This window comes from Salmo salar, chromosome ssa02, assembly GCF_905237065.1.
Source record: "Salmo salar chromosome ssa02, Ssal_v3.1, whole genome shotgun sequence".
Classification (NCBI taxonomy): domain Eukaryota; kingdom Metazoa; phylum Chordata; class Actinopteri; order Salmoniformes; family Salmonidae; genus Salmo; species Salmo salar.
Genome location: NC_059443.1, coordinates 85,152,059 through 85,165,881, shown reverse-complemented (window position 1 = coordinate 85,165,881; position 13,823 = coordinate 85,152,059). Strand labels below are relative to the sequence as shown.

The window sequence follows — 13,823 nt, the reverse complement described above, 5'->3', positions numbered from 1 at the left end:
TTATTGTCCCCAGCACAAGGTGCACCTTTGTAATGATCGTGTTGTTTAATCAGCTTCTTGATATGCCACACCTGTCAGGTGGATGGATATCTTTGTAAAGGAGAAATGCTCACCAACAGGAATGTAAACAAATTTGTGCACAACATTATAAAGAAATATACTTTTTGTGCATTTGGAAAGTTTCTAGGATCTTTTATTTCAGCTCATGAAACATGGGACCAAAACTTTACATGTTGCGTTTATATTTTGTTCAGTATAATATGACTAAATGTGTTTCTTTCTGTGCTGCAGGGGCAGTCAAGAAATGGAACAGCAAGGCCACAGAACATGACATAAGCAGAGCTGTGGGAGACCACCTCAAGTCCCTGGTAGAGCCGGGGGTGGTGTTTACCACTCCACCACACCTTCAGCAGGCTGGAAAAGTGGGATTGATCTGTTTGATCCATTTGTTTGTTTCAGTAGTTGAATCCTTTGACGTATTGTTGATTTTTCATTTTCAACAAAAATGTACTGGATTGTTTGAAAGTAATAAACTGCGCTATTTTGACATAAAAACAGAATTGATACTGTTTTCATATCAAGATGTGTGTTGCTTTTACACATATTTGTTCATTGGTTTTGCAAAAGTCTGTTGATTGGTCGGTCAGTCATTGGGTTAATTTGTTTTGCAATATGTTCAAATCAAATCAAGTTTTATTTATAGAGCACATTTCAGACATGGATGCAAAGCAATGCGCTTCAAAGAAAAAAAATCGAATGAAAATAAAAACTGTAATATTTACTACAAAACAAACATAAGAGGATAAAAAACTAAAGAACAATAAAACTGAAAAACTAATGAGCATTCTAAGGAAATTACATTGATTAAAATAGTAAGAATAGGATGTAATATCCAACCAAAAATATAAACTTGTTTTACCACATTGTTAGTCAACAATATAATCGTAAAAACAAATTGTCAGTTGGTTGCATAAATAATTATGATTGCTAAAATGTTACATGAAATGTAAATATATTGAAATATCAAAACCGAATGTACACCCCTTTGTTAATATATATTGGCAATAATTAACTTAATGGTGAGGAATGGGATAATATAAAAGTAAAAAACGTTGAAAAGAAATAAGTCTTTAATACTTCAACAAAAAAAACGTAGATTGAACTTCGGTCTTTTTTTCAACGTCTTTTCAATGACATGTTGCTAGGATATCCCAAAGTCAAAACATTTTTAACGTGTCCAAATCAATAACCAATATGCAGAAACAGTTTGTGATATATTGAAAATCTAAAACAAAAAATGTACTATATACACAAACACAATAATAATCATATTCCTTTCATTTTTTTTTTAAACAAGATCCTTATAAACTGCACAAGCACCAAAAACACTGTTGTTTTGACAAGTAGCAATAAATTACGGACATCGATCGGATAAAAATCAGGTTGTACGTGCTGTTGAAACTAACACAACTAAAAAAACACATGGAAATGGGCGATATCTTTTACCTCACTGGTTAGAGGACAACCTGCAGAAGACAGTCAGCTACATCTTGGAGTGATGCATTTAAATGTAGAGGTCCCCAAACCGAAGAGAAGCGCAACACTTACTTGGCATCACTCAACGATATCACATTGAAATCAATTGAGCAAGTGGGGGGAGATGAGGTTGAACGTCCTGTGAAAACTAACAGCTCAAACACCACACGGAATCACTGGTTAGAGGACAATTTGTAGAGAACAGCTAGCTACATTTGGAAGTGTTATATTTTGATTGAAGTGGGTCACCAACGAGGTAAGTGTAACGCAACACTTTTTTTTGTTAATCAGTTTTTTGTTAATCACATAAATAGTACTCTTTCAATTCAGAGCCTGGATTTTTTCCCCCTAATATCCATATCATGCTGAAATCAATAGAACAGGGGGCAAACATTTGGGATTCTACATTGTGACATTATTAATTAAAATACTATAAGATTTCTTTCCTGTGTAAATTCTCTGCTGTGATTGTAATGTAGGTGATTCTGAAAAGGTCTCCCCATAGTCAGCGCAGTAGATTCTCTCATGTGTGTGTTTTTAAATGTGCTATCAGGCTGCTTGAGTAAGCAAAACTCTTCCCACATTGATTACAGCTATAAGGCTTCTCTCCTGTGTGTGTTCTCTGGTGTGATTTTAAATTTCCTGCGATAACAAAACTCTTTCCGCAGTCAGAGCAGTGGAAAGGTTTCTCTCCTGTGTGTGTTCTCTGGTGTATAGTCAGCTGGCTAGGTGAAGTAAAACTTTTCGTGCATTGATCACAGCTATACGTTTTCTCTGCAGTGTGAATTCTCTGGTGTACTTTTAGTGAATCTGATCTGGAGTAACTCTTCCCACAGTCTGAGCAGCAATGGGATTTATCTCCAGTGTGAATTTTCTGGTGTACTTTAAGTGAATCTGATCTTGAATAACTCTTCCCACAGTCAGAGCAGCGGTGAAGTTTCTTCCCTGTGGGTTTCCGTTGGTGTTTCTTGAGGTGTTCTGATGTGGAGAGTCTCTTCTCTGCTTCCTGAGGTTGTTGAGGTACCCCAGAGGATCCACGATAGTCCCGTCTCTCTCCTGTGTGAACAACAAAGTCAGACAGATGGTTAAAGGCCACAACAACAGAAATCCACTGTTTATTTTAGCTAAAAGGTGATGCCCATGATGTTGTGTACAAACTTATTTAACAATTGTCTTAAGACAGGCAAGCAAGCAACAACAGCCATATTTAGTCTTATTTTTTCCACATAAGTATATTGGATGACTGTAGGCTAGAAATACAGTATTACAGTTGCAGAAACCTTAGGCAGTGAGCTACACTACTTCTAATCACCAATATAGGCCCCTTTCTGTGTTTGCTAAAATTACTGCATGAGGGCGATGCACATGCAATTTGGTTGTAGAAACTCCTCCCTGCTAATGAGGAAACCACTAGTTATAGATGTAGTATATCTGGTAATGAGGAAACCACTAGTTATGGATGTAGTATATCTGGTCATGAGGAAACCACTAGTTATGGATGTAGTATATCTGGTAATGAGGAAACCACTAGTTATGGATGTAGTATATCTGGTAATGAGGAAACCACTAGTTATGGATGTAGTATATCTGGTAATGAGGAAACCACTAGTTATGGATGTAGTATATCTGCTAATGAGGAAACCACTAGTTATGGATGTAGTATATCTGCTAATGAGGAAACCACTAGATATGGATGTAGCATATCTGGTAATGAGGAAAGCACTAGTTATGGATGTAGTATATCTGGTAATGAGGAAACCTCTCGTTATGGATGTAGTATATCTGGTAATGAGGAAACCACTAGTTATGGATGTAGTATATCTGGTAATGAGGAAACCACTAGATATGGATGTAGTATATCTGGTAATGAGGAAACCTCTCGTTATGGATGTAGTATATCTGGTAATGAGGAAACCACTAGTTATGGATGTAGTATATCTGGTAATGAGGAAACCACTAGTTATGGATGTAGTATATCTGGTAATGAGGAAACCACTAGTTATGGATGTAGTATATCTGCCTGGAGCAAAAATGGTGAGCGAAGATTTTAGTTTTCACAATGTATTCTGAAAATTACATCGCAAGATCAGGAGTGCTACTCAAGGAAACTCACATTAAGCTCTGTGTCTATTCACTAATTCACCACTGTGGGGGAAAACTCAGGGGAGTTCTCATAGGCTGACAGCAAATATAGCCTCCATTTCCAGGTTGCTTATGAGTGCATTTCACATTACTTTTGGATTAGAATCGTAAGGCTCGTTTGAATGTCCTGCTTAATATAATGTTTGTGTCATCCTCGCAATTCAACTGCTTTAAACTTCAAAACACCAGTAAAATGCTCTTTGGCTAGCTTTGCTACCAGCCTAGCATTACAATTCAAGCTAACAACTGCTGTGTCCAAAATAGGTATTTTGCAACTATCACAACCAAATATTATCTTCAAGCAACAATAAAAACAACAATTGTAAGCCGTTTCAAATCAACTGCTTTATACCGTTGAATTCTATCTTGAATGTAACTATTCGTGTTACCATACCAGAACTTATTGATTACTTTACATGTATAATGAATGTATGTGTTGAGGTCAATGGAGGGTGGATAAGAACGAGGCGGATGGAAAGTTACTGAGTGAGATAAGGGGGAGTGCAGAAAAGTCAAAACATGTTATTGTTAAATCTCATTGCTCCAAAGGAGGGAGGCAAAGGGTAACAGTCTGGTTTCAGTCACTGACAGCTGTGGAGTAGGGATTCGGCCCGAGGTCAGGTCAGGTGACGTGAGAAGGAACAGTCCTGTTGCACACATTTATACTTACATGCACACATTCTAGCAGGAGGTGGGGCCATGACTACACCGGTGACAGGAGCCAATGAAGTTCCTGACTAGCAACAGAGATGTATTGGCTGTCCTGACTAGCAACAGAGATGTATTGGCTGTCCTGACTAGCAACAGAGATGTATTGGCTGTCCTGACTAGCAACAGAGATGTATTGGCTGTCCTGACTAGCAACAGAGATGTATTGGCTGTCCTGACTAGCAAGGAGTTGACTCTGCGTAGTAGGAGGGTATAAATATATGCGCTTCTGTAAAAATATGGTCTTTGCAGCTGTATGACCCAGTGGGTGTATAAACTTGGTTTTATCTTTTTTCTAGTCTTCGGTGAGTTTTTACTCTGTTTGTAACAATACTTAAAAAACACTTCAACTTCAACCAGTAAAATTATCTTTGGCTAGCTTTGCTACAAGCATGTCAGTGAGCATTAGCATTCAGGCTAACAACGGCTGCATCCAAAATAGGTATTTTGCAACTATCAGAAACTAAATATTATCTTAGCGGCTGTTCAAGCAATATTCAAAACAACAATTGTAAGCCTATGAGAACCCCAAAAAGTGTTTTGTTTATTTAGTAATAACCTGGTAAATCTAGGCTGTTGAATGGTCCCAGATGGTGAACAGTTTATTTAGTAATAACCTGGTAAATCTAGGCTGTTGAATGGTCCCAGATGGTGAACAGTTTATTTAGTAATAACCTGGTAAATCTAGACTGTTGAATGGTCCCAGATGGTGAACAGTTTATTTAGTAAGAACATGGTAAATCTAGACTGTTGAATGGTCCCAGATGGTGAACAGATTATTTAGTAATAACCTGGTAAATCTAGACTGTTGAATGGTCCCAGATGGTGAACAGTTTATTTAGTAATAACCTGGTAAATCTAGACTGTTGAATGGTCCCAGATGGTGAACAGTTTATTTAGTAATAACCTGGTAAATCTAGACTGTTGAATGGTCCCAGATGGTGAACAGTTTATTTAGTAATAACCTGGTAAATCTAGACTGTTGAATGGTCCCAGATGGTGAACAGTTTATTTAGTAATAACCTGGTAAATCTAAACTGTTGAATGGTCCCAGATGGTGAACAGTTTATTTAGTAATAACCTGGTAAATCTAGACTGTTGAATGGTCCCAGATGGTGAACAGTTTATTTAGTAATAACCTGGTAAATCTAGACTGTTGAATGGTCCCAGATGGTGAACAGTTTATTTAGTAATAACCTGGTAAATCTAGACTGTTGAATGGTCCCAGATGGTGAACAGATTATTTAGTAATAACCTGGTAAATCTAGACTGTTGAATGGTCCCAGATGGTGAACAGTTTATTTAGTAATAACCTGGTAAATCTTGGCTGTTGAATGGTCCCAGATGGTGAACAGTTTATATTGTAATAACCTGGTAAATCTAGACTGTTGAATGGTCCCAGATGGTGAACAGTTTATTTACAAGTAATAACCTGGTAAATCTAGACTGTTGAATGGTCCCAGATGGTGAACAGTTTATTTAGTAATAACCTGGTAAATCTAGACTGTTGAACGGTCCCAGATGGTGAACAGTTTATTTAGTAATAACCTGGTAAATCTAGACTGTTGAATGGTCCCAGATGGTGAACAGTTTATTTAGTAATAACCTGGTAAATCTAGACTGTTGAATGGTCCCAGATGGTGAACAGTTTATTTAGTAATAACCTGGTAAATCTAGACTGTTGAATGGTCCCAGATGGTGAACAGTTTATTTAGTAATAACCTGGTAAATCTAGACTGTTGAATGGTCCCAGATGGTGAACAGTTTATTTAGTAATAACCTGGTAAATCTAGACTGTTGAATGGTCCCAGATGGTGAACAGTTTATTTAGTAATAACCTGGTAAATCTAGACTGTTGAATGGTCCCAGATGGTGAACAGTTTATTTAGTAATAACCTGGTAAATCTAGACTGTTGAATGGTCCCAGATGGTGAACAGTTTATTTAGTAATAACCTGGTAAATCTAAACTGTTGAATGGTCCCAGATGGTGAACAGTTTATTTAGTAATAACCTGGTAAATCTAGACTGTTGAATGGTCCCAGATGGTGAACAGTTTATTTAGTAATAACCTGGTAAATCTAGACTGTTGAATGGTCCCAGATGGTGAACAGATTATTTAGTAATAACCTGGTAAATCTAGACTGTTGAATGGTCCCAGATGGTGAACAGTTTATTTAGTAATAACCTGGTAAATCTTGGCTGTTGAATGGTCCCAGATGGTGAACAGTTTATATTGTAATAACCTGGTAAATCTAGACTGTTGAATGGTCCCAGATGGTGAACAGTTTATTTACAAGTAATAACCTGGTAAATCTAGACTGTTGAATGGTCCCAGATGGTGAACAGTTTATTTAGTAATAACCTGGTAAATCTAGACTGTTGAACAGTCCCAGATGGTGAACAGTTTATTTAGTAATAACCTGGTAAATCTAGACTGTTGAATGGTCCCAGATGGTGAACAGTTTATTTAGAAGTAATAACCTGGTAAATCTAGACTGTTGAATGGTCCCAGATGGTGAACAGTTTATTTAGTAATAACCTGGTAAATCTAGACTGTTGAATGGTCCCAGATGGTGAACAGTTTATTTAGTAATAACCTGGTAAATCTAGACTGTTGAATGGTCCCAGATGGTGAACAGTTTATTTAGTAATAACCTGGTAAATCTAGACTGTTGAATGGTCCCAGATGGTGAACAGTTTATTTAGTAATAACCTGGTAAATCTAGACTGTTGAATGGTCCCAGATGGTGAACAGTTTATTTAGTAATAACCTGGTAAATCTAGGCTGTTGAACGGTCCCAGATGGTGAACAGTTTATTTAGAAGTAATAACCTGGTAAATCTAGACTGTTGAATGGTCCCAGAAGGTGAACAGTTTATTTAGAAGTAATAACCTGGTAAATCTAGACTGTTGAATGGTCCCAGATGGTGAACAGTTTATTAAGTAATAACCTGGTAAATCTAGACTGTTGAATGGTCCCAGATGGTGAACAGTTTATTTAGTAATAACCTGGTAAATCTAGACTGTTGAATGGTCCCAGATGGTGAACAGTTTATTTAGTAATAACCTGGTAAATCTAGACTGTTGAATGGTCCCAGATGGTGAACAGTTTATTTAGTAATAACCTGGTAAATCTAGACTGTTGAATGGTCCCAGATGGTGAACAGTTTATTTAGTAATAACCTGGTAAATCTAGACTGTTGAATGGTCCCAGATGGTGAACATCAGTTGTTTCCCCACGGTGGTCATTCTACTTGTTTATGACGTGACTCTGAGTCATCAGGTTGCCATTGGCTACATGGGGTGTTTTGGTTTCACTCTGGGTTGAGTAGACAAACAGAGAGAGGACAAAGACTCTCCTATTTCAGTGGCTGATAATACAGGGGGCGATCCAGGATTGGTCCATTTTAGTAAGAAAATGTCATGCAGTTCCACATGTGAACTTACAGGGACAGAAGACTATATACACTGAGTGTACAAAACATTATGAACACCTTCTCTTTCTATGACAGACTGACCAGGTAAATCCAGGTGAAAGATATGACCCTTACTGATGTCACTTGCTAAATCTCATAAAGTTTTACAACTAACTAAACTATTTGGAGGCCAGATATCCCAGCTCATAAAGTTAAACAACTAACTAAACTATTTGGAGGCCAGATATCCCAGCTCATAAAGTTATACAAGTAACTAAACTATTTGGAGGCCAGATATCCCAGCTCATAAAGTTAAACAACTAACTAAACTATTTGGAGGCCAGATATCCCAGCTCATAAAGTTAAACAACTAACTAAACTATTTGGAGGCCAGATATCCCAGCTCATAAAGTTTTACAACTAACTAAACTATTTGGAGGCCAGATATCCCAGCTCATAAAGTTATACAAGTAACTAAACTATTTGGAGGCCAGATATCCCAGCTCATAAAGTTATACAACTAACTAAACTATTTGGAGGCCAGATATCCCAGCTCATAAAGTTATACAACTAACTAAACTATTTGGAGGCCAGATATCCCAGCTCATAAAGTTATACAAGTAACTAAATATTTGGAGGCCAGATATCCCAGCTCATAAAGTTATACAAGTAACTAAACTATTTGGAGGCCAGATATCCCAGCTCATAAAGTTAAACAACTAACTAAACTATTTGGAGGCCAGCTATCCCATAAAGTTATACAAGTAACTAAACTATTTGGAGGCCAGATATCCCAGCTCATAAAGTTATACAACTAACTAAACTATTTGGAGGCCAGATATCCCAGCTCATAAAGTTAAACAACTAACTAAACTATTTGGAGGCCAGCTATCCCATAAAGTTAGACAAGTAACTAAACTATTTGGAGGCCAGATATCCCAGCTCATAAAGTTATACAACTAACTAAACTATTTGGAGGCCAGATATCCCATAAAGTTATACAAGTAACTCAAAAATGCTACTCACAGTTTGCCGCACAAAACAAATATTAGACAGCAGGGTTCTTGAGGGGATTCTCTGATGGAGGGTTCTCTGATGTTACCAAGCAAAGTTTGATCTTGGAAGAAGCTAGCCACTTAGCTAAATAGCTACTACATTTACTGAACAAAATATAAACGCAACATGCAATAAGGAAATCAGTCAATTGAAATAAATTAATTAGCCCCTAACCTATGGATTTTACATGACTGGGCAGGGCCAGCAAAAATGGGTAGGCCTGGGAGGGCAAAGGTCAACCCACTGGGGAACCATGCCCAGCCAATCCGAATGAGTTTTCCTCCAGAAAAGGGCTTTATGACAGCCATAAATACTCAACACTAAATTCTCTAAAATGATGTTGGAGGTGTCTTATTGTAGAGAAATTAAAATTCAACTCTCGGGCAACAGCTGTGGTGGAAATTCCTGCAGTCAGCATGCCAATTGCACTGCTCTCCCTTAAAACTTGATACATCTGTGGCATTGTGTTGTGTGACAAAACTGAACATTTTAGAGTGGCCTTTTATTGTCAGATCCAGAATTGATGTGTTTCTCATTTCTCCCCCTTTTACAGAATGTAAAAGATCTAATGCCATTAAGAAGAGGGTTACTACACGCAGTAAAAAGAAGAAACAAAAGAAAGAAGAAGCAACATTTTTTGATAGAAGATGAGCTTTTGAATAAATGTAAAACATTTTGGGAGAAGGATTTTAAAATGTACTTTTTTTTTAAAACTAGGCTACCTGCCACCCCAATACCCATTTAAATGATTTCTTTGAAGTATTTTAATAAATGTGAATATTTTTAGCTACTTTTTTTGTAAATACCTGCAGTCAGTTAAGTACAAATTCTTCTTTACAATGACGGGCTACCGGAGAACGGTGGGTTAACTTCCTTGTTCAGGGGCAGAACGACAGATTTTTACCTTGTCAGCTCGGGGATTCGGTCTAGCAACCTTTCTGTTACCAGCCAGCTCTAACAACTAGGCTACCTGCTGCCCCAATACCCGTTTAAACTATTTATTTTCAGTATTTTAATAAATGTTAATATTTTCAGCTACTTTTTTAGTAAATACCTGTAGTCAAATTGTCAGGTTTCATACACATTTTGATAGTTGGAATTTCATGACATCTCCATGACTTTTCACGTAATTTCCATTACCAACAATTTGCGGCGTCTCTATGTATGTTATGAAAAGTAAGCATAATGTAGTAAGGACACCATGGGAGGCTGCTGTCTGATCCCATGTACCAGCTCATTAAATATATATCAAAGGTCATTGTAGAATGTTGCGTTTATATTTTTTGTTCAGTATAATTAGTGTTCCGGATTTACATTTACTATGTTACGTCTCCCAGGTCAACGGCCTGGTGTACGATCGTTTAGGGCCAAAGTAGTGGGATGGGCTGGTGGGTTTTGGGGGATAGTGTATAGGTACAGGGTTAGATGGTAGATAGTGTATAGGTGCAGGGTTAGATGGTAGATATTGTATAGGTGCAGGGTTAGATGGTAGATAGTGTATAGGTGCAGGGTTAGATGGTAGATAGTGTATAGGTGTTTTATTTATTTGTAATAATGACAATTACAACAATACTGAATGAACACTTATTTTAACTTAATATAATACATCAATAAAATCTATTTAGCCTCAAATAAATAATGAAACATGTTCAATTTGGTTTAAATCATGCAAAAACAAAGTGTTGGAGATGAAAGTAAAAGTGCAATATGTGCCATTTAAAAAAGCTAACGTTTAAGTTCCTTGCTCAGAACATGAGAACATATGAAAGCTGGTGGTTCCTTTTAACATGAGTCTTCAATATTCCCAGGTAAGAAGTTTTAGGTTGTAGTTATTATAGGAATTATAGGACTATTTATCTCTATACGATTTGTATTTCATATACTTTTGACTATTGGATGTTCTTATAGGCACTTTAGTATTGCCAGTGTAACAGTATAGCTTCCGTCCCTCTCCTACCTGGGCTCGAACCAGGAACACATCGACAACAGCCACCCTCGAAGCAGCGTTACCCATGTAGAGCAAGGGGAACAACCACTTCCAAGTCTCAGAGCGAGTGACGTTTGAAACGCTAATAGCGCGCACCAGGCTAACTAGCTAGCAATTTCACATGGGTTACACCAGCCTAATCTTGGGAGTTGATAGGCTTGAAGTCATAAACAGCGCAATGCTTGAAGCATTGCGAAGGGCTGCTGGCAAACGCATGAAAGTGCTGTTTGAAAGAACGCTTACGAGTCTGCTGCTGCCTACCACCGCTCAGTCAGACTGCTCTATCAAATCATAGACTTAATTATAATATAATAACACACAGAAATACGAGCCTTAGGTCATTAATATGGTCGAATCCGGAAACTATCATCTCGAAAACAAAACGTTTTTCCTGTCAGTGAAATACGGAACCGTTCCGTATTTTATCTAACCAGTGGCTAAGTCTAAATATTCCTGTTACATTGCACAACCTTCAATGTGATGTCATAATTACGTAAAATTCTGGCAAATTAGTTCGCAACGAGCCAGTCGGCCTAAACTGTTGCATATACCGTGCAATGAACGCAAAATTACACAATTTCACCTGGTTAATATTGCCTGCTAACCTGGATTTCTTTTAGCTAAATATGCAGGTTTAAAAATATATACTTCTGTGTATTGATTTTAAGAAAGGCATTGATGTTTATGGTTAGGTACAGTCGTGCAACGATTGTGCTTTTTTCGCAAATGCGCTTTTGTTATATCATCCCCCGTTTGGCGAAGTCGGCTGTCTTTGTTAGGAAGAAATAGTCTTCACAGTTCGCAACGAGCCAGGCGGCACAAACTGCTGCATATACCCTGACTCTGTTTGCAAGAGAAGTGACACATTTTCCCTAGTTAAAAGAAATTCATGTTAGCAGGCAATATTAACTAAATATGCAGGTTTAAAAATATATACTTGTGTATTGATTTTAAGAAAGGCATTGATGTTTATGGTTGGAGCAACATTTACCTAAGCGATTATATGCAACGCAGGACAGGCTAGATAAACTAGTAATATCATCAACCATGTGTAGTTAACTAGTGATTATGATTGATTGATTGTTTTTTATAAGATAAGTATAATGCTAGCTAGCAACTAACCTTGGCTTCTTACTGCATTCGCGTAACAGGCAGGCTCCTCGTGGAGTGCAATGTAAAGCAGGTGGTTAGAGCGTTGGACTAGTTAACCGTAAGGTTGCAAGATTGAATCCCCGAGCTGACAAGGTAAGAATCTGTCGTTCTGCCCCTGAACAAGGCAGTTAACCCACCGTTCCTAGGCCGTCATTGAAAATAAGAATGTGTTCTTAACTGACTTGCCTAGTTAAATAAAGGTCTAAAAATAAAAAATAATAATCGGCGGCCAAAAATACCGATTTCCGATTGTTATGAAAGCTTGAAATCGGCCATAATTAATCGGCCATTCCGATTAATCGGTCGACCTCTAGTAGATAGTGTGTGTATAGGTACAGGGTTAGATGGTAGTTAGTGTATGGGTACAGGGTTAGATGGTAGATAGTGTATGGGTACAGGGTTAGATGGTAGATAGTGTATGGGTACAGGGTTAGATGGTAGATAGGGTATAGGTACAGGGTTAGATAGTGGTGTAATTTCACATTTTGTCATTACCCTTTTTTTGGGGTGACCAAAATACACACAACTGCACTCCGACCTGCGACAGGCAGTAATACAACATCTAGTCTGACGAAAAGTCTCATCAACTTGAATAAGGGTTCAAAGATATGGCTGTTTTGATAGTGAGAGCGTGACCTTGCCCTTTAGTTCAACAACTGCATTGTGCTTCTGTTTTAAGACAGTAAGTAACTTACTGGGCTTAATCAGATGTCCAATATCCTCCTCTTCCTCTTCTTCCAATATGACAGTTATCTCTCCCTCCTCTTTCTCTTCCTTCACTGAAACATCCTCATCCTCTACTTTTGTTACTGTGACATCCTCCTCTTCCTTCTCCTCTTTCACAACAACGTTCAGCCACAGACCCTCTTTCTCCGTCCAGCAGACCTCCTCTTCTTTAGCAGGAGGAGAGTAGTTTAGTGAACTCATGGTCGGGGATGTTAGCTAACAGTTAGCTAGCTAGGCTAGTGAACTTAACCAGCCAGCTACGTTAGCTGACTAATAACAACAACGTATATATGAAATTAAATGGGATAACTAGCTAGACGACAGAGGTGAGTTTAAAACACAGTGGATAATATACATGAACGCGTCTAAAGAGCTGCAATGTTTCAGCTAGCAAGCTACCGAAGTGGCTGACCACTGTCGTTTAACTATAAAATAACATGGCTGTCCAGCTGCGTTGTCACTAGTTACCACAGCCACAAAGTCAACATTGGTAAAACATGTATGAAAACAGAATTTTACTTTTTGGTCATAATTTAAGGTTAGGATTAGGCATAATCTTAGCAGTGTGGTTAAGGTTAGGTTTAAAAATCAGATTTTAAGAAGAGAAGTTGTAGAAATGGATGGGGTTTGCCATAATTATGACTTTATGACTGTGGTAACTAGTGAAGACCGACTAGCTGATGTTGAAAGAATCACCACCGAACAATGAGACAGATAATTCACCGGATGTATAAATATGAAGCATCCGCTTGGCGTTTACACTCACTACAAAATAATGTAATGTCTTTATTATTTTGGAACTTCTGTGAGTGTAATGTTTACTGTTAATTTTTGTTTATTTCACTTGTGTATATTATCTACTTCACTTGCTTTGGCAATGTTAACATATGTTTCCCATGCCAATAAAGCCCCTTGAATTGAAAGCCCAGTGGCCGGCAGTGGGAAAATATGGAACGAGATGGATTGTGGCCGACATTATGCTAATATTCTCATCGATTAAACATTTGATCTCAATACAGTTCTATGTTACGAACAGCGTGGACTAAGTTTTGTAAACGTTACCCTTTGCCAACGTTTTATAAAATGGCGATGTTTAGAA

General features: G+C 37.7%; 1 protein-coding gene across 1 annotated transcript; it reads right to left on the bottom strand.

Annotated features, from left to right (window-relative positions):
* Positions 1-675: 675 nt before the first annotated feature.
* LOC123732458 (gastrula zinc finger protein XlCGF17.1) lies at positions 676-13,231 on the bottom strand. Its single transcript, XM_045711617.1, has 2 exons — positions 12,694-13,231; positions 676-2,592 (listed from the first exon to the last, which is right to left on the bottom strand). The coding sequence occupies exons 1-2, from the start codon at positions 12,923-12,925 to the stop codon at positions 2,060-2,062; spliced, it is 765 nt and encodes a 254-aa protein (XP_045567573.1). The 5' UTR covers positions 12,926-13,231; the 3' UTR covers positions 676-2,059.
* Positions 13,232-13,823: the final 592 nt, after the last annotated feature.